General features: G+C 52.3%; 8 protein-coding genes across 8 annotated transcripts; 5 read left to right on the forward strand and 3 right to left on the reverse strand.

Annotated features, from left to right (window-relative positions):
- Positions 1-4257: 4257 nt before the first annotated feature.
- BKA55DRAFT_479581 (uncharacterized protein) lies at positions 4258-4614 on the reverse strand (the record flags this gene model as incomplete). The annotated part of the gene is made up of 1 exon (XM_046186192.1): positions 4258-4614. A coding segment is annotated over one exon (357 nt), but the record flags the coding sequence as incomplete, so codon positions are not given.
- Positions 4615-8661: 4047 nt separating this feature from the next.
- Positions 8662-8982, forward strand: BKA55DRAFT_544897 (uncharacterized protein; the record flags this gene model as incomplete). The annotated part of the gene is made up of 1 exon (XM_046190762.1): positions 8662-8982. One exon carries the CDS (start codon positions 8662-8664, stop codon positions 8980-8982), a length of 321 nt encoding a protein of 106 aa, XP_046043720.1.
- Positions 8983-11448: 2466 nt separating this feature from the next.
- Positions 11449-12538, forward strand: BKA55DRAFT_696042 (uncharacterized protein; the record flags this gene model as incomplete). The annotated part of the gene is made up of 4 exons (XM_046200224.1): positions 11449-11553; positions 11601-11850; positions 11895-12149; positions 12201-12538. 4 exons carry the CDS (start codon positions 11449-11451, stop codon positions 12536-12538), a joined length of 948 nt encoding a protein of 315 aa, XP_046043721.1.
- A 2074-nt stretch (positions 12539-14612) lies between these two features.
- On the forward strand, positions 14613-16577 carry BKA55DRAFT_598476 (beta-lactamase/transpeptidase-like protein; the record flags this gene model as incomplete). Its single annotated transcript, XM_046196238.1, has 4 exons — positions 14613-15117; positions 15178-15300; positions 15373-15628; positions 15698-16577. 4 exons carry the CDS (start codon positions 14613-14615, stop codon positions 16575-16577), a joined length of 1764 nt encoding a protein of 587 aa, XP_046043722.1.
- A 662-nt stretch (positions 16578-17239) lies between these two features.
- On the reverse strand, positions 17240-19104 carry BKA55DRAFT_598477 (major facilitator superfamily domain-containing protein; the record flags this gene model as incomplete). The annotated part of the gene is made up of 8 exons (XM_046196239.1): positions 17240-17281; positions 17328-17598; positions 17659-17854; positions 17907-17948; positions 18010-18320; positions 18372-18391; positions 18441-18707; positions 18757-19104. 8 exons carry the CDS (start codon positions 19102-19104, stop codon positions 17240-17242), a joined length of 1497 nt encoding a protein of 498 aa, XP_046043723.1.
- A 274-nt stretch (positions 19105-19378) lies between these two features.
- Positions 19379-20644, forward strand: BKA55DRAFT_523989 (uncharacterized protein; the record flags this gene model as incomplete). Its single annotated transcript, XM_046188686.1, has 2 exons — positions 19379-20044; positions 20090-20644. 2 exons carry the CDS (start codon positions 19379-19381, stop codon positions 20642-20644), a joined length of 1221 nt encoding a protein of 406 aa, XP_046043724.1.
- A 165-nt stretch (positions 20645-20809) lies between these two features.
- BKA55DRAFT_696046 (putative ubiE/COQ5 methyltransferase) lies at positions 20810-21619 on the forward strand (the record flags this gene model as incomplete). Its single annotated transcript, XM_046200225.1, has 1 exon — positions 20810-21619. The coding sequence occupies one exon, from the start codon at positions 20810-20812 to the stop codon at positions 21617-21619; it is 810 nt and encodes a 269-aa protein (XP_046043725.1).
- Positions 21620-22855: 1236 nt separating this feature from the next.
- On the reverse strand, positions 22856-23635 carry BKA55DRAFT_544902 (DHBP synthase RibB-like alpha/beta domain-containing protein; the record flags this gene model as incomplete). Its single annotated transcript, XM_046190763.1, has 1 exon — positions 22856-23635. The coding sequence occupies one exon, from the start codon at positions 23633-23635 to the stop codon at positions 22856-22858; it is 780 nt and encodes a 259-aa protein (XP_046043726.1).
- Positions 23636-23707: the final 72 nt, after the last annotated feature.

Below are 23707 nucleotides of genomic sequence, written 5' to 3' on the forward strand. Positions count from 1 at the left end.
ACTTGACTATGATCTGTTCCTCCAGATCAGATAGTTTGCGTGATTTCGGGATCCAGTCACGTCGCGATTGAATCCCATTTTGTCGGGGACGTAACGCCCAATAGTTGACTTGGTATAACCTAGCAGCGCCTCGGAGACCTAACTTTGGGTTGTTTCGAAGCGCTTGAAGTGCAAGAAGAATTTGACATTCAGAATGAAGTTGAGGCATGGTCATTGGTTGAGCATTAATCGATCAAATTGGCGTTTGTGATGGCTGAGGGATTTTTGGTGCACATACTTGTTTGGTGCATATGCTTATCATGTACGTTATATTTAAAGAAATATTATAAGGGTATCAAAGCAGCAGTAAGGATGGAGATTGCAAAGCAAGTTCAGGGCATACCTAATATTATTATAAACTAAAGGGGATTATTATTATGGCAAAAGCCGCCACCTACAACGGATCCGATCCCATATATCTAACCGCTAACAAACGATAAGTTAGGTTGTAACGAGGAAGGGTGTTTATACGTGGATCAGATAACATCACTGTCGATCTCCTGAAAGCCGTATGACACATCATCGGGACACACGTTCGCCGTCTGTTCGAAAGATGCCTCTACAGGCCACCACCCAAAACCGTTCAAGGAGGCAGAAGTGGTCATGATCGCCAAGCCCGGACGCCGTGATCTCGCGTCGCCACGAGCTTGGCGACCTGTCTCTCTGCTCTGTTGCCTCGGTAAGGGACTAGAACGGCTGATCGCACGCCTTCTAGCGTGGGCAGCTATCCACTACCATCCACAACCCCTCTTTCGGCATAACCCCTCTTTCGGCAAGCAAAATAAAAAAAGCTTCACCAAAACTCATCAACTTCACTTACACAAATATTGGCCAAAATAAATAGCTACTTGGAGGACAATGCCTTTGCTGATTATAGAAATGATTGGAGTTAACGATTGTAGCCCTCTAAGGCTGTGCGGGGTACGCGATGTATGCATACCGTGCTATAGAAATAGTGTTAATTCGATCATCAAGTTCTTCACCGCTCTTTTCTGTGTTTTTTGGCCTTTATCTGCGACAACATATGAAAATGCCTAGGTCAAGACTTCGATGGAAATACACAGAGGAAGACATGGCAGAGGCAATATTGGATGTTACTGATAATGGTTTTTCACCTCCTCAAGCCGCTCAGAGACGGGGAGTGCCTCGGAGCACTCTAATCGACAGACTTAACGGCCGCGGGGCCGTGAAAGAGCAGGTCCACCCTTATCGACGCTTGTCCAAGAGCCAAGAGGATAGGCTCGCTTTCTGGATACTCCGTCAGCAGTCTTTGGGCTATGCTCCGTCCCACAGTCAGATCCGCGCTTGCGTCATGGGCCTGCTGAGACAGCAGGGCGAACATCCCGACTTAGGACGCAACTGGGTGAACAAGTTTATCAATCGCCGTGCAGACCTAAAGACCAAGATGGGCAGACGTCAAGAAGCCAAGAGGTTCGACTCTTTCACACCTAGAGCGGTTCATTGGTACTTTGATATCAGGGAGGGCCAATATGGTTGGATCAAGCCTGAAAACACCGTCAACGTTGATGAAGGCGGTATTATGACTGGTTTCGGCAAGTATTCACCTCTATTACTTGTCGGTGCTTGCATTTTGACCGACTAATTATCTTCATTCAGGCCTAGATAGCTTAGTTGTTGGAAGCGCGGACCCGAAGCGCAAGGCCTTCCTCAAGGGACCACAGACTCGGAATTGGACTTCATTCATCGAAGCCGTCACTGCTGACGGCCGCGCTTTAGTTCCTGGCATAATATTCAAGGGGAAACAACTCCAGAAACAGTGGTTTCTTGATGAGTTCAAGCAGATAGCAGACTGGTATTATATAACATCGCCCAACGGGTGGACTGATGACCACATAGGCATTGAATGGCTTGAAAGAGTTTATCTGCCCCAGACTACGCCTGCCGACGACTCTGATGCGAGACTGATCATTTTAGATGGTCATGGAAGCCATGCAACAATATGTTCACTATTTTCCCCACCTCAAGATCAGTGCTGAGTGATGGAAGGATGAATGGATGGCCACGTGCTTTTTGAACAACGTTTATTGCTGCTATCTACCAGCACACTGCTCTCATGGACTCCAGCCACTGGACAATGGAGTATTTAATGCGTCGAAGGCTGCATATCGACGAGAGTTGGAAAAGTTCGCTTCGTTGACTGATTCCGCTCCAATGGACAAGGTCAATTTCATCAGGGCCTACGCCAAGGCTCGCCGAGTTGGAATGACCAAGAAGAACATACTGTCTGGCTGGAGGGTCACTGGGAACTGGCCAATTTCACGTGCGAAAGCGTTACGGCACCCTGAAATCCAACAAGATGGGCCAAACGGCAGCCCAAGAGTGACTCCTGAACCCAGGCCGTATCTTGGCTCGGACGATACGCCACAGACGAGCCGTCAAATTCGTGACCTTGGGTTGAACAAAACACCAAAGACGCGGAGACGGTATAACGTGATAGCCAAGGGCTTTGAAGCTCAACAGCAGACAGTAGCGGCGCATACGCAGAGGATTGCCAGCCTAGAAGAAGAATTGGCTCGGCTGAAAAGAGGGAAGAAGAGGAAGGCGGTGCCGAATCCTAACAAACGTTTTATGACTCTTGGAGAGACTCTAGCTAGTAAAGAGTGCATACCAGAAGGGGCGACTCGTTATATGCCTGTTGGGGTGGAATTTGTCTCTTCAAGCGAGCAAGAGTCAGAATCGGAGGCTGGTTCTGTCATCGAAGTCAGAGAGGAAAACATACCCCACCAACCACCCAGGCGGTCGCGGCGGGTGGCGAAAAAAACCAGAGTACAATAGATAAACCCTATTTATGATTTATGAAACGAAAAATTTCACGGATTTCTATCAATTCGGTCAAGTTCTGTGTAAGTGAAGTTGTTGATTTTTGGTGGTGGCTTTTTTATTTTGCTTGCCGAAAGAGGGGTTATGCCGAAAGAGGGGTTGTGGATGGTATATAATAGAATTAAGTTTAGCCAAAAAAATTGGTCGCGGCCATAAGACCTAAGTCGCATTTGCCTACTGGATTGGACATGCTGGGCGATGCTGGTTGGCGGTACACGCCACACTGTTTGCAAACAATGATACGCCAAGAAGGATCGTATTAAAAGAGATCTTCAAGTTCCATAGTGGAAGTCGGCTATACTCGACTAGCCGTTCGATAACACGAGCTCGTAAAGATCGTTGGAAAGAAACCTCGGATTGAAATTACAGTAAAGAGGGTGGATAACGTATAAAAGCTAAAGTACGCGTTCACACGCGTGAGTGACGCGCGCGCAGATCATCGATCGAAATGGGACAAATCAGTCGCTATAGAATGGATTATATGGAAATAAACCGGAGATAGACAAGCAGTTGAGAAGTGGACAGGGGTACACGACAATTAGGAATAGAAGAGTAGGGATAAATTGCACTGCATGGTTCAGATTGCAAGTTCGAAGCCGTCATAGTAATCGTTATAGTGACTTGGTCCTTGATAGTAAGATCTGAATGATGATTATGTTTCGATCAATAATGAGACCATTTAGTAGTATGATATACCCCCCTATCGCACTTTACGCGAAAGGACGCGTCGCGTTCTGGATAAACCCCTGCCTGTTCTGATCAGCACTACTATTCCTGTATATAGAACAATGTCAAATCAACTCTACACCCTGGCAATAATCAACCCTACTAGGTTTAAAGTGGGTCAATAAAATCAACTCTACTAGAGTTAATTTTGGACTGGAGGACTAGGTGTGTTTCTTAATCGACTGAACACATTGCTTCAAATCACTGAGCTTGTGCAGTATGGAAGTAGCCCAAGCTGGTATTTCAGCTTTAGTTTTGTTATAGTCATCATCCTGGTTCGGGTCGTTGGTTTGTCGTTGAGGCAGCGCTGCCCCAGCGGCAAACCAAATCCAGTGTCATATTTGAGATATTTGATAGCCTCCAGTACTGGATTTGTTGTTTGAAATATTTGATCAAATATGTCAAACATTTCATATCTCAACATCTGTGTTCTCCATACTACTATTTCCAATCTCCCACTGGAGTTCATCCCTCCCCACCGCTGTCGCTCCCAGCTTCACCGCGCCATGTCTGACCCAGTTCTTGAGACATTGCAACTTCTCCAGTGTTTCCGTCGTCATCGAAAGCCTCTGCGTCGTCAGCGTTAGTTTGGCTAGGCTGAACGACCTCTCGCAATCAGTCGCCATCGCCGGTATCGCAAGTATATCGAGGGTGCTTCCCCTGGCGGTCAAGGAAATGAGCCGTGACTGCCATGACAGCGTGTCGATCCGGTGATGTCCACAGGTCGAACCCCAGGTGAATTTTGCTAAGGGCATCCGAGAGCTCCTGCTTGACCTTATCGTTCTTGGTCTTGTACATGTCATCCAACAAGCGGCTCATCGATTGCCGGCTCCCTGATATCTGATCAGATAGATGAGGGTCAAGTTGCCAGGTGAGCTGCTGAAAGAATGAATCGCTAAAGAAAGAAAAGGGAACATTGGTGTTGATCAGAAGTCCCAGGCTCAGTTCTCGGATCATCGCGACTCTAGCACGCGGCACGGCGCTGTACTGCAAGCGTCGTCGCTTCGCCTACTGTTGCTCTCATAATCATCCAACCCATCAGCGCCAACAACAAGCCCCCCCCCTCTCGTCGCCAGGGACAGCGGACAACTACCGCCCCACCCCGAGAGGACCTCCGTGTCTTCATCCGCCTTGAGGCCGGAGCTCCGGCCGGAGCCCAAAGTAGCTACGCGATCCGGACTCACATCTGCGAGAAGCTTGGTACCGCCTCGGACAAGATTCGACAGGTATTCCAAGTTAAATCGGGATGGGCTGCCCAGACGACCGATCTTGAGACCCGCGACTTCCTTGTAGAGAAGCAGGCCGAGTGGGCGTCAGGCTTTGGGGCCACCGCAGTAGAGACTAACAAGAAGTGGTTTACCTACGCGGTCGCAGACTTTCCTCGCAGACTGGCCAACTTCCATGGCAATGAACTGGATAGCGAAAGTGTTGTCAACGACAAAATAAAAATGCAGACGGGGCGCAAGCCGGTTGACGTGCGCCCTTCGCGACACTTGTCAGAGAACCCCTTGACTAAGACCTTACTTGTATCTTTCCTGAGACCGACCAAGAAATACTGGTCCCTCTTTGGCAGCCGTGTTAGCAAGCTTATCGACAAAACCGATCGTCCCAGACAGTGTGAAACATGCTGGGACTATCACCCAGACCGTGTCTGCAACAGACAGCCTCCTTGCCGACGCTGTGGCAAGACTGGCCACACGCCAGATGATTGCGCTGCACCAGAACAATGTGTCAACTGCCTTGGCCCTCATGAAGCCAACTTTCACAAGTGCCCGGCCGGCCCGAAGAAGATACACGTCGTCTTTCGCCGGCTGACCAAAGAGCAGAGAGAACATGTCCGAGCAGTAGGTGCTGAAATATACCGTCAGCGCAACCCAGGACCGCGACTAGAACCACAACGACGCGTATCTGAACCGCAGCAGAGTGATATCAGTCCATCACAAGAGCAGCTAGATACCCACGTGTCTAGTCCAGCCGCATCGAGAGCGCCCTCATGCATCATGGTGGCTACAACCTCCGAAGCAGAGGAAGAACCAGATCACCCTAGGCCTGGCCGCCTGGTTCACCAAGAAAGCGCCGCATAGTCCTTATCACCCGCCCTCATGACTAGGAATAGACATTCGCAGACACACAAGAGCGACGGAAAGCCGCTTAGGATCTTTCAGGCTAACATCGGCAAGATCCCCCCTGCCCACGACTGCGCCCTGGCGCTGGCCGATTCCGAACGATACGACATCATCCTTCTGCAGGAACCATGGACGACTTACACAGACACCTGCTTTCTGACCAAAACCCACCCGGCATACGACACATTCACACCTATCGAGACATGGGATAGTAATGACGCTCGGCCTAGAGTTATGACATATGTCCGACGACACCCGAGGTTTCTAGCGGACCAAGTTCGGCCCTTTTAGACTCGAGATACTCTTTGGCTTACAATCAACGACATGACGATAGTCAACTTCTATCGTTAGAATGACGACAGCGATGCCCTGAATACACTGCTACGATAGCCTGTTCCGGAACGCTGCCTCGTCGCCGGTGACTTTAACGCCAGACATCATGCTTGACAGACGGGACATAGGTACCGCCAACCGGGGTTAAGACATTGTGGACTGGTCCTCAGCAAATGACCTTGACCTACTAAACACTCCAGGTATACCGACAAATACGCACGGAAACACGATTGACCTTGCCTTTACAAACATACCCCTCGCCGAGGCCGTTGTCGAAGATCACCTCGTGTCAGACAACTGGCTCCACAGGGATCATTGATGGCACCAGTCAATTGATGAGAATTATCTGAAGAACAGAAGAAATTGAGCAGCCATGTGTTCGGGCAGAGCTACTTAAGCTCATGTCGTTAGGATTGGAATCCTTGATGCGACAAGTTGGATGTGAAACCGGATACACGACCCCAAAGTGTGAGCCACGACTCATATCCAGTCGCACGAACCTAGCGGTGATATGCGACATGGTGCCCTGGCCCGACTGCTGTTGTGGTCGTGTAATCGCCTTTAGGGATGACTGGCTGCTCGATAATACCGTAAGCTCTCGGCATCGAAGTCCGTCGGGCATACATCGAAGTGCCATCGCTATCACCTCCAGCTCGGCCGTGTATGAGTTCTGGTCGTCTCGCGAACCGAGAGTGACCGAGTACCTGGCTACTACCTTATTTGCCCGGCCAGGCGATTTGTGGCAGATGACGCCTCCCATGCCTATACTCAAAAGACGAGTTGTGCAACGGAGGGTGTGACCAGAAGAGATTTCTTTGCGCTGCTTAATTCTATCCAAGGGAGCGACGAAGGTCGGCCTCTTATACCTATGTTCAGTCTTCCAATATCATAGGCAGCAGGCTGCTGCCTGATGCAGGTTGTGATCGTTCACGATGATCGTGATTCTTGCCTTATTTCTATCCCCATTCCAACAACTTGTTTGGTGCACAAGCTTATCATCCACGTTACACCTAAATCCGCGTTATTTCTGCCTTCCAAGAGATCATCGTTCCCGCTGCTCGAGGTTCGCGTGGCATTGGTTGCTGCCCATTTCACTGTTCCTGAGCTTTTCTCTAGAACCTTCTCTTGCGCTTTGAGGTTCTCTTGAGCTCTTGTGCTGAGCGTTGTCGTGCGACGTGGCCGTTGGGTCCCAAACGTGCCAGGGCCGACCACGATTTCAAGTTCTGTCGGATCCCCCAAGGGCGTGTCCCGTGTGCAGCGCGACGCGCCCCGCTTCCATTGCCACGCGATTAAGGAGTGTAAAGGGGTGTGAAGGAGTCCAAGCCGATGAAAGTCTGAATCACATCATTAATAGGAGTGATTCCCAACAACATCCGTTGGTCTCAGTGTGTGTCGGAAGGAGGTTCTGCCTCGGTTTTCTGCCGCCTCCTTGTGTAGCCACGTTCTTAGCGTCGACCGAAGCGGGTAGAGCTCCCGTAGCGTCTCCGTTGGCGGCCCTGGGGACCGTTTTGTCTCCAGCCTGTGGCTTACTTAGCCACCTTGTAGGCGCCTTTGTTCCCACGGGTGTGCGCCTCGTATCCATCGAATCTCGGTTGGGAGTCCTTCAGTAGGTATGCGCATGGCTTGCCCTTGGGTTTAGGAGAGGTTGGCGCATGACGAAGCGTCACAGTAAGAACTACTCGACGGAATCAATCGGCAGATTCGAGACCAGAACGAGCGACTCGAGGAATGATGACAATGGCTCAATATTGGAACAGGAGAGATTGGATCGGCTGAAGGCAATGGTACCGCGGATCAGGAACAGAGGAGACTGACTTCTGGGGTTTCACGGCACATGACCCCAAGGAGGGGAATACCGAGATGAGAAACCGCGGAATTTGTTTATGCAGTGCTTAGAGCAGACGAATGATGGACCGATTTTCACTGAATGGATCCAGACCATGTCAACCCTGACCGAGAAAAAATGGATTAGTGGCGACGAGACAGACGATCCTTCCCTGATCTGTTGGGGGCAATTTCTCACGAGCCAGCGACGGCCACGGTTGCGTTAGGCAGGAAAATTAATATTATAATTAGCATGGCCGCTCAAGCTAATACCGCAGTGGGCTGTCCAATTCATCATCAGAAGGTACAACTACTCCCTCGTAAATAAGGTAGCTGGAGAGGTATTCGGAACTTTCCGCGGACTGCTGCTGTGCCAAGCAACGCCGTTTCCCTGAAAATCTCATGGGTCTGATCTATTTGACACAACTACAGCTCGACTCCGCCCCTATAATTTGGCCCTATGAGGTTAGTCCACCCGGCAGCATAGCTTATTCGGCTCGCCGAGTTCAGAAATGCCTCACACTAGTGGTAAGATGGCACAACTGACGGAGCAACTGACAGCTCCGTTGAAGAACGAGCTTATGGCAGTCAGCTTCTTTACTTTTGCGAGTCCAGGACAGATGTGAGATGCCTGGATTGACCCCTGCTAAAGCATCACCCTCAGGATAACTATAAGAGGCCGCTCAATGCATCGAAAGAAGCAAGAGGACTCGTCAACCTCAACTTTAACCATCGCCCCTCGAAGGTCAATACCCACACCCAGCAACTCATCATGAAGGTCTCCTCCATCCTCGCCGCCGCAGCCATGGCCTCCGTGGCGCAAGCCTGGACACTCGATTTCTTCGCCAGCAAGGGCACACGAACGAAGAAGGTCTTCGCAAACGGACATGAAAGGAACGAATGCACCAACCTTCGCTCTGATTACAACTGGCCTACAACTGAAATTCATTTCAACCCCGAGACTGGCGGCTGGCCAGACGCAAAGGGGTACACCGCCTACAGCAAGACCAACTGCAAAGGCAAGGCATACTACGGGGTGGAAGGGAACCAGTTTATGAAGAAAACATTCAAAAGCTACAAGGTCACGGGCTAAAAGTCTTCGGTGTATTCGCATCATCTTCGACAGGGAGTGCATTGAGCAATTCCAATGTTTGCAAATGCTAGGGCGAGGCAAATGGCTCTCAGTTGAGAAGAATATGAAGATTGGAGAGGTTTAGATGAAAGGGGAAATGGTCACGTTGGAGTACTCGAAGGAGTAGAAATATATTGCCGTATTTGGGACCTCGATCTCAGGAACCGAACAGCAAATCAGGATGCTTCTGTGTGACCACGGCCAAATTTGAGGGTCACCTTTTGAGCCTGTCCTTGCCTTGCAAATGCCGCATTGCTAAGCGTAAACTGGCTGGATTTGATCCTGATCAGAGTTGGGATCATCGTGTTCGGGGGCTCAGCCAATAAGATCGCGTCTTCGACGAATAGCACCCTTGTCGATTCTAGGAATTAATACGCATTGGTTTTAAATCGAACGCCATCCCTGTTAAATAACACGATACCCCGGTTCATTTGATAAGATCAAGGATAATCCGGATACCGCAATAAATGATAATCCGGACACCTCTTCACCCAGCCTCGGAAAAGCGCTTCATTTCTTTTATGTTTTACAATATTTCTTGTTTAATGAATATAGGACATGCGAATCGGGCTCCCTCCAGGAGGACTTGATGGAATTCGGGCGGGTAGTCGACAGAGGCATTTTATTTTGTCAAAATTCAACCACAACGATGTATCTAGCCATTTTTTTATTTATCGTTGGCTCAAAAACACGCAAACGAAAGCATCTGACTCGGTGTCGAGACGAAAGCATGGTCTGAGCTCAAACCAATGAAAGGAGGGCTTAGTATCCTTGTTGACTCCACAGAGGTTTCCTGAAACAGCCAGCTGAACTGAATACAGAAGGCAAACCGGTCGCGGTTTGCGCAAAAGAGCCTTGAGGAACGAAGATGGCTATGGCGGTTTTCGAGTGCTCCAACAGCCCGCTAATGAGATTTTCAAAAGTTTATTCAAAAGCTTGTGTGGGAGCATTTTTGGAGGATGTGTCTAGGGTATCCGGGTGACGCTTTGAGGATGCCTTGCAACGTTACAATTAAACGCAATGACGGTTTGAAAGGTGGAGAAAATGAGAGGCTGGGGAGCAGCGCTCATCATATGTCAATCAAATCAACTTTGACCTCAAAGTTGATCTGATTGATAGCCCTCGAGCTCAAAGTTGATTTGTTCGATTGATTGATGTTCTATATCAAATTCTATGGGTGGAGACCCCTACGCGAAGTCATCCCCTCGTGCACACCAAAAGTCAGCTACCCACCCAGCTGCCCAACTTTACTCCGCCTTGCCTGGCCCAGTTTTTGAGGCACTGAACGTGTTCCAATGTATCCAAGCCCATCGAAAGCCTCTGAGACGTCAACGTCAGCTTCGCTAGGCTAAATTGTCTCTCACAATCGCTTGCCATCTCTGGAATAGCAAAGACATCCAGAGCAAAGCTGCTCAGTGAAGGAAACGAAGCCTTGTGGTCTCTCCACCATTGGATAGCATCCTGCGTATCCTGTGGCTCGAGACGGAGATACCTTTCGAGCTCGCCAACACTGCCGCCCATCGCAAACGCTTTCTTCGTCTTGCTATTAATCCATTAAGTGTACTGATCATCCTCTGGCCCATCGTCCTTGGCGCTGCATCGTACGTCATTGTTTCTTCACACAGTCCCTGGTTCGCATCGTACCAACGGGTAAAGTAATCCTTGATTCCAGCCTTGGCATCACGAACCCAAGCGAGTTGCTCCTCAGACACCCAAGTGGCTTCTAACCAGCTGATCCCGAACCTCGGATGAAGAATGATCGCTGCCGCAAACAAGGGAGATTCTCCGAGTTTGTTATAATACTTATTCAGCTTCTTCTACCTGTTGTTAATCGATGCCCGGATATAGGCTCGATGGTCTGCTGGTAATGTGCTCTTTTGCGACGTCTTGGACGCTGATCGCTTCTCCACCGTGGAAAATTCAGCCCGAGAATGCGGCGGTAAGGCAGATTCAAGCCTAATCAACCGGGCAACTGAATTGGTTGGTTGCCAAGCATAGCGTGCCGGATCTCGGTTGGGTTGCACCGTCAGACGGCCTGACCAGGCCCGACTATGAATACATCAGCCCTTTTTCCGCCCCATCTCTCATCACCCGGTCGCAATCGTCTGCAAAATGTCCAGCCAAGAAGCCACACTATACACAACGTCGTCGGGTTCAATCTCGCCTGCCCCGGGATCAACGTCGCCGGCACCGGCCACTGCCCGCCGGCGCCCGATCCCCCGCAAGGGCCACACCAAGTCGCGCGCCGGGTGCACTAACTGCAAAAAACGTAAGGTTAAGTGTGACGAGGTGATCCCGGAGTGCGGGCCGTGCCGGCGTCTCGGCCTGGGGTGCGAATATTCGAGGGCGGGCCGCGATGCTGTAGCAGTGACGAGAGCGGCACCTCCGGCCCCGACCAGAGCGCTGCCAGCGCCCGGCACCTTTAGCATGGCGGACCTGCGCTTCTTCCAGCACTTTCTCGTCTGCGCGTACCCGCCATTGCCCATCGGCGGGTGGTCCGTCTGGCAGCTTGTGTCGCAAATGTCACACGAGGTGAGCCTGCCGCCGCTGTATTCGAGTCCCGCGTCCTGACCCAGCAGCACGACTTTCTGGCGCACGCGATGCTCGGCCTCGGGGCGTCGCACCTCAGCGTGCTGGGGCCGACAAGATACGTCCAGGACGCGCTGCAGCACCGTGTCGTCGCCATCAGGCGCCTCAACGAGTTCCTCGCGCGCGGGCAGCATTCGGTGTCCGATGCCGTCGCCGCGTTTGCGGCCATCCTGGTGCTGACCTACCAGGCGGCGCACATGCCCGATGGGCTGTACGACTTTCTCACCATGATGCGAGGGTGTAAGTCTTGTCCCGTCCCTGATTGTTCTAGGCTGACATGGCAGGCTTCCTCGTGGGACCGATGATCGGGGAGGAGTTTCGGTCCTCGGTGTTTCAGACGATTGAGCGCGAGTGGTACGTCGAGCGCGCCGTCGAGCTCGTGACACCGGAGGCGCACCACTTCCACGAACGGGGTCTGGCGGACGGCTTCTGTGCGAGCCTCGAGCAGTTGGGGCGGCTGTTACAGAGCGTCGCCGAGGTGGAGTACCTAGCTCTGATGCGGCGGATTGCCTCGTCCGTGGGCGACGACTTGGCCGAGAGTATGTCTCGTGGTCACACGTGGTCTTCGAGGTCTCCGCTAACAACGTCAGGCTACCGGCAGCACACCTTCCTGTACGAGAAGCTTGGCCACCTCACGGCCAACGAGTACGCCTCGTTCGTAAACCCGGGTAACCACGTCTCGCGGCTTATCATCATGCACATGCTGGTGCTGGACTGCATCATGGCCGGGCGTCTCGAGGGGAGCGACGAGAAGCGGCGGCCTGTGACGGCGACGCTGCACGACTACGACTCCCGCAACATCATGGTCTGCGTCTGGGTTGGGAACATTTACGCGAACCTGCCGCGGGAGCTGCGGCAGTACGCGGAGTGGCCGGCGCGGTTTGCGCGCGACTTGATGAACTTGATTGACGCTGACACGAGCTGCTAGCGGGAGGGAGGGATGGCCGAGATGCTCGGCTACGGCGTTCTACTGTCTCCTTATCGCTAAGGGCCGGCCAGGCTGGCGAAACCAGCGCTTTTTGCCTGTGCGCCCCACACTCTTATCCGACCGCACCTTTATGGGCGCCGCGCGTTCATTGCCCAGATATCGACTTGTATGCCAGACGCAAGAGACGGAAATCCACGCTCGAATACACGAAATAAATGAGCGGCTCCGGCTTCAACCAGCAGCTTATCCAGCAGGGGGACGGTCTAATATTCCGAGTCACACAGCAGACGATAACTAGGTGGATGGCAGGGTCTCGAAGTTAGAGGAGCGCGAGGCGGAATTAATGCGACGCGATGGTACCACCGCACAGCTTACAGCCACGGTAGTAACTGTATTTCGGCGCCGTACTGACGCTTCAACAAGGCTGGAAGATAGCGAGAGTGTCGTGGAACGGATATAGTGGATGTAGTGGATTAAGGGATGAGTTTATTACGCCAGCGCCTGCAGTTATTCACCTTTTGGATGTCGTCTCCGAAAGCCCAGCGAAGAGCGAGTGACTCTTCTTCATTCGGAGAGTGTCCAGCCACGGAAATGACGCCAAAACATTGCTCGTGAAATCGTGGTTTTCTTCGTCTTCGAAAGGGGTGTCAGGCGGTCAGATTCGGTTTTGAAGAGCGGCCGGAATTGAAGATGGCATCAGAGAGTCGGGTTAGATGGGGAGTAACAAGGCAAGAATTAGGCGAGGCTATCGTAGATATCAAGTTCTTGGTCGGCGTCAAAATCGGGTGGCAGATGAGGCAAACGGAGGAGAGGGAAGACGCACAGGTGGGCAAACGCGCGGAGCTGAACCAAAGGGACTCCGATCAACGCCGGGATAAGGGGCACTTGCCGCAAAGAACATCGGATGATCTCCAGGTATTGTGATAGCAGACTAAAGCGGGAACCTTCACTTTTCAACTACGCAGCGAACAATGGCAACTCTACATGCTACGCATCGGTCTGCGTCCCGTCGAAACCGATGTATGCAACTGTGACCGGCATTCGCGGGCTGCGGAGCTGATTCCGCCGCCGACGCCCGCTGGGACGAAAGCTCTGGCTCCGAATCGGTGTCTATGTTGTCCCATTTGGAATAATCGATAGGAGTAATGCGATATGACCAGCGAGTTAAATTAATTGGCTCTATTAATCCGATCCATGAAGAGTTGCAAAAACACATAGCCCGATGGCACAATGAGACGGCGGGCTTAGACCCAGATTTCAACTCCAACCTATCCTCTGCTCAACTCCAGTTCCGTTCCCCAAGGCATTGGCGGTCCCCACAGGGGGCGGCTGCCTTTAAGATAATAGCCTCTCCTCAGCCGTAAGCTTGCCGCCCACACAGCCTCAATGGGACCCCGGTATTGCGAAATACGGCGGCCTTGGCAACTGGAAGAATGCGATCGGAAATGACGAATAACTTCGCACGCCAATACCGAAAGTGAGAATCCGATCGGAATCGGATATGACGAATTCTTCGCCACACCAATACCGAAAGCGCTGGCAACAGCCCATGCACCGGGCTTCATTATCCTGGCGCTCTACGCTACGAAAGTACCGAAGCTAAGCCCGCCCTGCGCTTTTGTGAGGCTAGCAACGCAATGTGGCCTAGCTGCAATCTGTACGTGAGCCAGCAAGTACGTAGACACCTGGCGAGCCCATATTTCTCGCGCGTGAACCACTCCACACGGCGACCAGGTGGTGGGCCTTGCACGTATCGGACGAGAGGACTCGAAGGCCTTGCTCCTGTCGTATCGCGTTCCTGACCCAGTACAGCCGGGACGAGATGATATGCTACAGCGACGTCGGTAGTCAATAGGTGGCTTATAGGCCCTAGTGAGACAAGGTGTGGGGGCAATACTGTTCGCTAGACTCAAATAGAGACAGTTCACAGTCCAGGTAAGTATTTATACAAAGCTCCCACCCGTGAGCTTCAGTAACAGGACACCCGTTGGACATTGTCGGCAAGCACTTATCTAACCTCGAAAACACCAACATTGGCAAAGTAAGCCTGCACAGTATTCCTGGTCATACCATGATGTTGCGAAAAACCCTCATCGCAGCAACATTGCCAGGCCTTGCGCTCGCCTCCTTCGACTGCCGGCCTCCAGGACCAATCGTTCCGCGGCCTACAGATATCGCCTCCCATCCCGCCTTTGCTCTTGCCTCGTCTGAGCTTAACAAAGTCCTCCAACTAGCCACCTCTAGAGAGATTGAGGCGGGTTGGCCAGTCGATGACACGTCCTTTTCGGTCGGTATCATCTCTTGGGACCAGCCAGACAAGGCGGTTCCCGTGTGGGAGTACCATTACCTGGCGCCGAACACCGTGAACGGGACCAAGGAAGTGACCCGAGACTCACAGTATCTCATAGGCTCGGTATCCAAGGTGATTTCGGACTATATCTTGCTCAGGAGCGGTCTCTCTCTCGATGACCCTATCACCAAGTACATCCCGGTGTTGAAGAACAATTCGAGTGTCATTGATTGGGGCACCATTACATTGCGGCACTTGGCCAGTGGGCTCGCAGGCATACCACAATACTGTACGTTTTTCTTCCTCCTGTGCCTATCCGAACAAAATATTCGATATTGATGTGGCATAGATGGGGTCTTTGAGCTCTACTCCCTCAAGGAATACTACGAGTCTCTCGGTTTTCCGCAGCTGGAGGATGAGGACTATGAGCCGTGCGGTGTCATTGGTTTAAACGAGCCCTGTTCTGAACAACGTACATTCCTTCTCCCATCTTGACGACCACCACAAGCTGCGAGAGCTCATATCTAACTTGATGTGCTCACAGAACTTTTCGAAGCCTTGCTGGACATTTATCCTGTTGCGAAACCGGCGAGCCGCCCATTCTACTCCACTATTTCTTTTCACATCTTCATTCGCGCCATCCAGGAAGTCACGGGCAAGAATTATACCCAGCTCGTAAAAGAGCTTGTCACGGAGCGCTTAGCAATGTCCAGCACACTAGAAAGTCCTGGCAGCGACGCGAGGGCCGTCATCCCTCCTGTTGAGAACTTCTGGGGCAAGTCCTACAGCTACTATTCTGCGTAAGTTCATACGCTCTGTCTCCTTTGCCCTACAGCATCCAAGTTCTCACGTTGCTTGTTGATAACTAGTGGCGCTGGTCTTGTCTCAACCTTGTCGGACTTGTCGGTATTCTTCCACGGCATCCTTGATCGTTCCATCCTCGACACTGAGGCCGATGTTCTCGCATGGCTCAAGCCTAGTTCCTCCACCGGGTCTCCCTATGCACTTGTCGGCATGCCATGGGAGATCTATCGCACGCAGACTCTGATACCTAGGCACCCCCATACCATCGACCTTTATGCCAAGGGTGGTGCTGCGCAAGGGTACAGGTCCCAGGTTGCCGTCATTGATGAGTACGGAGTCGCCATTGTATTGCTCACAGCTGGGCCTCCGACAGCGGCCAACTTTATCTACAACGCCGTGCTCGAGACACTAGTCCCGGCCATCGACGAAGCCGCACGAGATCAAGGATTAGCGTACACGGGAACCTTCGTTGACAACCCGAGCAAGTCAGACGCGGCGATCACCGTCACCATCAGCCAAGACGTGAATTCGACGATCCTTGCGGGACTCGAATACAACGGGACGGACATGATGGCGTCGTACCGCGAGATCTTCTACAGAAATATTGGTGAAACGCTCGACATGCTACCTACCGTGGCCCGAATCTACCCGCTCGATATCATTACGAACTCCACTACCAAGCAAGATAACGGATACGAGAAGAAGGTCCTGCGGGAGGAGTGGCGCATTGACTGGGATCTGGTAACCAACACGGCCACAGAGCTGCCCGGTGCGGGTGTCAGCATGAATGATTGTCTCTACTGGGTAGCGGGTGACTGGACCTACTACGGAAATGAGTCTCTTGATCGGCTGGTGTTTGTGAGGGATGCCTTGACAAGAGAAGTTCTGGGGGTAGACATTCCGATCTTGAGGAGCGGTTTCTTGGGAAAGACTAAACTATTGTAAGTCGCAATAGCATGTGCGTTGTGTCGATTTTGGGGCCAGAATGCGATGCATATGGAAGAGCTGTTGGGAGCGCTAACACACACACCTGGCATCAGCTGTACAGCTAAGAGGCTTAAGCGGATTGGAAACTATACGACTAAACAGTCATCTTAACGTTCGTCGAGACGTGCTTCTCGCCACCACATGTCATTGGATGTGGGGGTGGTGACCGTTCAGTCGGCATTGCAACCTGACAGAGCTTCATCTTGACGGATCAATGTGGCAGATCACTGTTTAGGGTACGGGGTAAGGAAGCTAGACTGCTAGTGGGACATTATCAAGACTAGTCCCATTCTAGTCTAAATTTGGTTGTCGTTTATCTCTATACTACTTATACAATTTCTATTTACATTTTGTCTCGGTGCTAAGAACATTGCATTTTAGGTATTTATTATCGTCTGCTACTTCTCGGGAAGGCAGAGAATGTGAGGCATCATCGCCACCCAGGCTGAAGACGATCTCGAGGCCCTGTTGCGCGTGGAATAGCCATCAGATCAGTCCTGTTTCTCCCCAAATGCTCACCGCTAGCGACGCTCTCAGTGTGCTGCAACAAGACGCCCATTGACGGGGAAAAAGTGTCGCAATTTGGACATGTCAATTGGCGTCGTCATCTTGTGCCCATATTAGTTCGCATATCTGCTCCATGATCGCAGCCTCTTCCCATACTATCAAGGGTTAGTCCTACTCCAGTTTGCGAATCGTGCCACTTACACGCTCCAAAATAAACGGTAGTGGCACCAGCATGAGGGATATGAATCCCAGTGTGCTCGACGCCCATCCGATGCCCAGATTCTGCAGCATGCGCGGCGCAGCCAGAGGCAGCGCGCCACCAAACGAGCTCCGAAAGAAGGTGTTGCCTGCAAAGACACCAGCAACGTGCTGTGGGTACGACTCGCCGAGGTAGTTGAGGATGGACTGGAAGGTGAGATAGAAGCCGGGGGCGAAGAAGCCAGAACCGATAATGGGGACGATCCAGTGGATGCTATAACGTTATTTTCAGCATTCTTCTCCGTAGTCCTTGGAAGAAGTATTGGGTGCGTACCTTTCGCGAGATGTCCATGCAAAGACGAAGAGGCAGATGGGGATACAGACGGCACCGACTTGGCCGGGCCGGAGGCGGTCTTCAGGCTGTACAATGGTCTCAGGGTCGGCGACTCGGGGTTGGTAGACGAAGTAGAGCCAGAGAAGGTATGCTGAGACCGAGAGTACGGCGCCGACGAGGATGCCAAAGAAAGTAACTGTCACGTTAGAAAACCAGTAGTTGCGTTTAGAAACCGAAACATTACTTACGCGCCTGTTGTGTCGCATCGAAGCGGTATATGCCTCCGAAAACTACACCGTTGTCAGCATCACGGTCACAGTTACCGGTAATATGATTTAACCGTAGGCTCACCAAACGGAAAGAGCTCGAACCACAGATACAAAATGCCATAAATGAGCATCGTGTGTATGTTGACAAACAAGATGACGGGATCCATGCAGGAGAGCTTAAAGTCGTCGACTGTCTGGCGTGCGACACCGAGGAAAAAGCTTCGCAATGAATGATGTTTGCCCTGCGTATTTTCCTGCTGCAGGCGACATGCTCGGCGGTGCTGAATATTGGCCATGAGTGTTTCGGGCAGGAAGAAGAAGATGAAGATGGTCGTAAACCCGGTGATGCCAGCAAGAAGCCAGAGCGTCGCCGTCCATGTTTTCCAGCGGGTACTAGACCAAGTCAGCGCGAGTCCCGAGACAACCTTAGTGCTTGTCACATACACAGCCAAGGTTCCAAAGATCTATGGAAGTCAGTGTGAAGCAAGATGGTGGATATGAGAGAGGACTTACTGGGCCTAGAATCGGCCCACAAACACCACTGACGGCGTAAAATGCAATGGCATACGGGACCTCGGGCGGGCCATATATCTCCATCAATGTGGCGCCGCCGACGCTTATGGGGGCACTGCCGACGAAACCACCGACGAAGCGGAGCGCTAATATTGTAGAAACATTCTTGGCCAGGGCTGTCCCAATGTTGATAAGGCAGAATGCTAGTGATCCGAGAACGTAGACGGGCGAGCGTCCTATGGACGGTAGGTTGGAGAGGGGCGACAGCTGCAACGTCTAGTTAGCTCGGACTCCTGGGATGATTGGGGACACATACAATGAGGGGGCCGATGCCATATGCAATAACAAACAGGGACAATCCCAGCGTGCCCTGGCTTGCGTTCGCGCCGAGTTTCTCCTCGATCAGCGGAATACTCGGCGTGTAGATGGCCGACGCTGCGTAGAAGCTAAAGTTGAGGAGCATCACGTCTGCCATGACAAAAGACTTCACTAGGGTCGGCCAATTTCTAGGCCGGTCGAGGTCTCCAGCATGCTGGCCTGTCGAGTCCTGAAGCTCGATGGAAGACTCTTTATTGGTTAAATCACGATGATGAGGAAAAGCCTTGTCTTTGGTGAGGTAGTTGGCGGTGCGACCAAACAGGCTCTCACTGAGTAGAATGTCCATTTTTGCAAGTCGATAAATGAGATTGTCCGGTAATGTAACACATCTCAGCTGTGGTGAAAACGTGTTTAAATACTCGAATATTCGCATAGCGCGAACGGGCTTACGACCTTACGGAGGAGTTCCGAACCACTTAATTTGACAAAGCTTTCTCGGTCTACCGTATGAGTCGGAGTCCCGTGACAATGTGGATCACAACGACATTTTGTACCCGGAATTCCGAAGAGGTGGCAACTTAACCCCGCCATCAATCGGAATTTCAACCATTCTCAACACGATGGCCCCGACACGGACACAGAGGCCTACTCCGTCGCGCAAAAAGTCGTGTCTGCCGTGTGCAAGGTCCAAGGTCCGTTGCGACCTTGAACGTCCGTCGTGCGCGCGATGCGTTGCATCGAATCGCCCCTGCCGATACGCAACGGCCGATGGTCCTTCATCACCGGCCGCGCCTCGACATGTCGTCGCGCCGACGAGCAACGCAACATCCGCATCTCTGTCGCCGATCTTTACGGGTCTGGCAGAAGCAGACTATGTGGAACCGTGTGTGACACGTCAAACTCCGGCCCCGACGCAGGACGTAACACCCCAGACTTGCCATCTGATCTCGTTGAACTTCTCACACCTGGACCTTGTACCGCTTGCTGATGCAGATCAAGTTCGCGACCGGTGGTTGCGGCCATTTCTCGATGTCGGGGATCGAGTGCCCAAAGCGTTTCACCCATACACGCTGCAGTACATGAGCTGCGTACTGCGAACGTACCCCAAGCAGATGGCCGGAGACGACGTCCCCCCAATGATTCATCCCATGCAACTGTCGGACGGCACCCCGACAGCCCTAGCAAACTGCTACAGCTTGGTCCGCTTGTGGCATCATCGCGCAGATGGAAGCGAGGGTATCGTCGCGGAGACGGTTGGGCGGGAGATGGACAGGCTGGCGCAGCATGTGAGTCCATGTTATCCCACAATGTCACAGTCACTGATAATTCAGGACCCGAATGCCGGAAACGTTGATACTTTGATCGCTTTCCAGGCATACCTCGCCTACTCCATCATGGCGTACTTCTCTCCCATCTCCAGTAGTCCCCTTGTCAATAACGCCACCATGGTCACACTTGAAGAGATGGCTTTCCGGACCGCTCAGGGGGGCCTCGTCTTGCACTCCGAACTAAACGGCACCCGCCCCTCATGGGAGTCGTGGATCGTCGCTTCGGTCAAGCGGAGGGCCATGTTTACGTTTTACCTCCTCAGCAGCGTGTACAATGCCGATAGCAACTTTCCCAACTTCCTCGCAGAGGAACTACAGGAAGTGTACGCGCCTGATTCGAAGCGAGTCTGGGAGGCAAGGAGTAGGCAGGAATGGGAGCGTGAGTACGCACGGCATCTGTCGCTATGGCCGGATGGGCCGCTAAAGATCTCCGAGCTGTGGCGATCGCCGGATACGGGATCAACCGGCCGTCGACAGAGGATCGACCGGTGGGTGCAAGGTGCCGACGAGTTTGGCATGATGCTGTTTGCAGTCTGCGTGCACCTTCACGGATATTGATTGTCCCTAGAACCATGTCGGCCGTCCCGACCCTGCTCCACCTGATCGCAGCACCGCGTCGGAACTCCGGGTGGGGTTGTCCGGCGAGGTTTATTTAAATCAGCCCTGTCCTCACATACCACCCACTCTTCAGACACATGGGACGAAGTTAAAGCACTAAACAGAATGGCATTGAATCGGTCAGTTTACTCGACGGACCACTCCTCGTCCGTCCTGCGCACACACAGCTGGCGCACCGTGGCCAACTCGGCCAACTACCTCATCCCTCACCTTCGCCCGGATATGAAGATCCTCGACGTCGGGTGTGGCCCAGGCTCCATCACCATCGACCTCGCCCGCCTCGTCCCGCAGGGCCACGTTGCCGGAATTGAATACGTGCCAGATCCGCTTGACGGAGCCCGTGCCCTCGCCGCATCGCAGGGAGTCAACAATGTCTCATTCGATGTCGGCGACATCCACTCTCTCCCGTTCAACGATGATGCATTTGATGTCGTCCACGCCCATCAGGTCCTCCAGCATATTGCTGACCCTATTAAAGCACTAAAGGAGATGCGTCGCGTGACCAAACCCGGCGGACTGGTTGCCTGCCGAGAATCCGCCTCTATGACCTGGTATCCTGAGTCGAGCACGCTCGACAAGTGGTACAGAGTCACGGCCAAGATGGCTGCCGCCAAGGGCGGCAATCCCCATCCCGGCAGCCACATCCACGTCTGGGCGGAACAATCAGGGTTCGCCAAGGGCGACATCTCCAGGAGCGCCGGGTCGTGGTGCTTTAGCAGCGACGATGAGCGCGAGTATTGGGGCGGGTCGATGGGACAGCGGGCGAGGTCATCGGGGTTTGCGACAATGGCGGTGGAGGAGGGCTTCTCGACTGTAGAGGAGCTGGAGGAGGTACAGCAGGGATGGGATAAGTTTAGGGAGGATGGGGATGCGTGGTTTGGGCTGTTGCACGGTGAGATTTTGTGCAGGAAGTGATTCTTTCGCAAGGGTGGTGGCGGCCAACAGGTAGACTTAGATTCGATAAAGGGGCCGGTATGGCAGAAGGTGATGCGGGAGCCAAGCGTGCTCGACGTTGCTGGAGCGGGTATACACTCTGGCAGCAGGGCTAGAAATACATTATGGTGATTCCCATCATGGAGATTCCCATTTATAGTGCCGCTAATTACATATGCCCTACCCTGTACGAAGGAAACTCCCCCAATGGCAAGATATTCAGAAAAGGGGTGCATGCACGCGGGCATTTAGTCACGGTGCACGGGCCCGGGCAAATAAAATACTACGTTAGCACGTTGAAAGCGCGACAAAAGTCAGCCTTCCGGCCACGAAATGATGGTGTTGAATATGTGCTGAAAGATTGAAGTGTCGCATATCAAGCCCTAGTCCAACTAGAGCAGATGCTACTGCCTAAAACAGGCAACCACTTTCATTTGTGTATAAAGAGCTGCACGACTTAGCGCATCTTGTCGTTGGGTTCTTAGACCTCAAATAATTCTCATGCATCGACTGGTATAATCATCAATACACACATAATTTCACCTAAATATATGACAGGTGGGGGGAGCTCAAGCATCACCAAGTCCAAATGGGATAGCGGACTGATCGCTCAATTCAAAAAGGTTATTTATGCGAGCCCAACTCTCTAAGAAACGAGGCACAATTCGACGTATAGAACACGGCCATCGTATTTAGCCTACCCCGATCTTTGTTGCCGTGATGGGTGAGCAATCATCATCCTTGTTCTCGCGGTGCTGCATTGACGGAGCTGTAGGTAATTTCGTCGGCGATGTTATAGCACTGACATGTCTCGAACCTAATCAGATGATGGTCGTACTTCTGATACGTGCTACTACTAGCACTTGCGCTGTCATGCTATGTATTACCCGGAGCGGAATGTGGACGTCGCTGGTGCAGCTGACTGGCCGCCTTGAGCTTGCCATGCTCCCTTGCTAATTAGGTCCAGGACATACACAGCTGTCGATTGTAATCTTGAGTCATCATGATATCATTCTGTACATAGCATTCTGTACGTGGTCTCGGCGCTAGGCCTAAAGTGATTACTCTGGCGCCGATGCACACTATGTCAACGCCCTCAGTCTCCTTTTAAAATGGCCGGTGCTGCACTGCCTTGAACGGCACGAGTATGAGTTCCCGCCGGACTTGTAGGTGGCGGCAGAGGGGATCGTTCTCGTGAGCCGAAAGTCGTTGCCAACGTTACCCTGTTCTGGTAGGCGGGCGTGGTAACCCGACCCCATGCTCCGGATCCTCTTCAAGACTGCCACCTGCTTCTTCCAACAGTTGAGGGAACCATCTCAAGATCCTGTCTCTGAATACTTCATACCCGGCTCCCATTCTCAAGACCTGCATCTTCTCGGCGTCAAAGTTGACACCACCCCGATCATACATATGCCACTTCTGCAGACCGTAATCCACGACCAAGTCGGCGCAGGCAAGCACGGCCGGTTCAACGTCTTCAATGCGGAATCGCTGTCCCTGCCCCGTAACGTTTGCGGAAGTCCCGAACATCAGCATGCCCTGTGGATCGTCATCGCAAAGCCTGCCAAGCTCTCGCAAGAAAGGCCCCTCTGTAACGGCGATGCTGATCGTATCTCCCTTTGTGACCTGAGAGAGTGTGGTATTATCTAGGGCTGCCAAACGCGGGTGAAGATTCTTGGAATCGTATTTGGCGATGATTCCAACCATCATCCCCATATCTTCCGTCAAGACACGTGTAAGTTCAAACTTGGACTCGGGTAATATATGCATTTGCCGATGCTGCTGGTACGTCCCAATGATACCGATGTTGTGGCCCTGTTGACGGCCTTTAGCGGCGAAGATCCTCTGGACTCCATCTTGCGTGCTTGCCATAAGCGCGTAGCCTACATCGGTTGAGGCGATGATGACTCCACCAGACTGGAGAGCCCAATAAGCTTGTTGCGCATCCTGAGACACGTTTGGCACATTGCCTGGCTCCGGAATGACGCGGGGACCCATGGAGTTGATGGTCTGGACGAGTACGCTGAGTGAAGTGGTGTTTGAAGTTTTCGGAGCTTCCTTCAGCGGGGG

This window comes from Fusarium redolens (genome assembly GCF_020744475.1).
Source record: "Fusarium redolens strain MPI-CAGE-AT-0023 chromosome Unknown BKA55scaffold_20, whole genome shotgun sequence".
Taxonomy (NCBI): domain Eukaryota; kingdom Fungi; phylum Ascomycota; class Sordariomycetes; order Hypocreales; family Nectriaceae; genus Fusarium; species Fusarium redolens.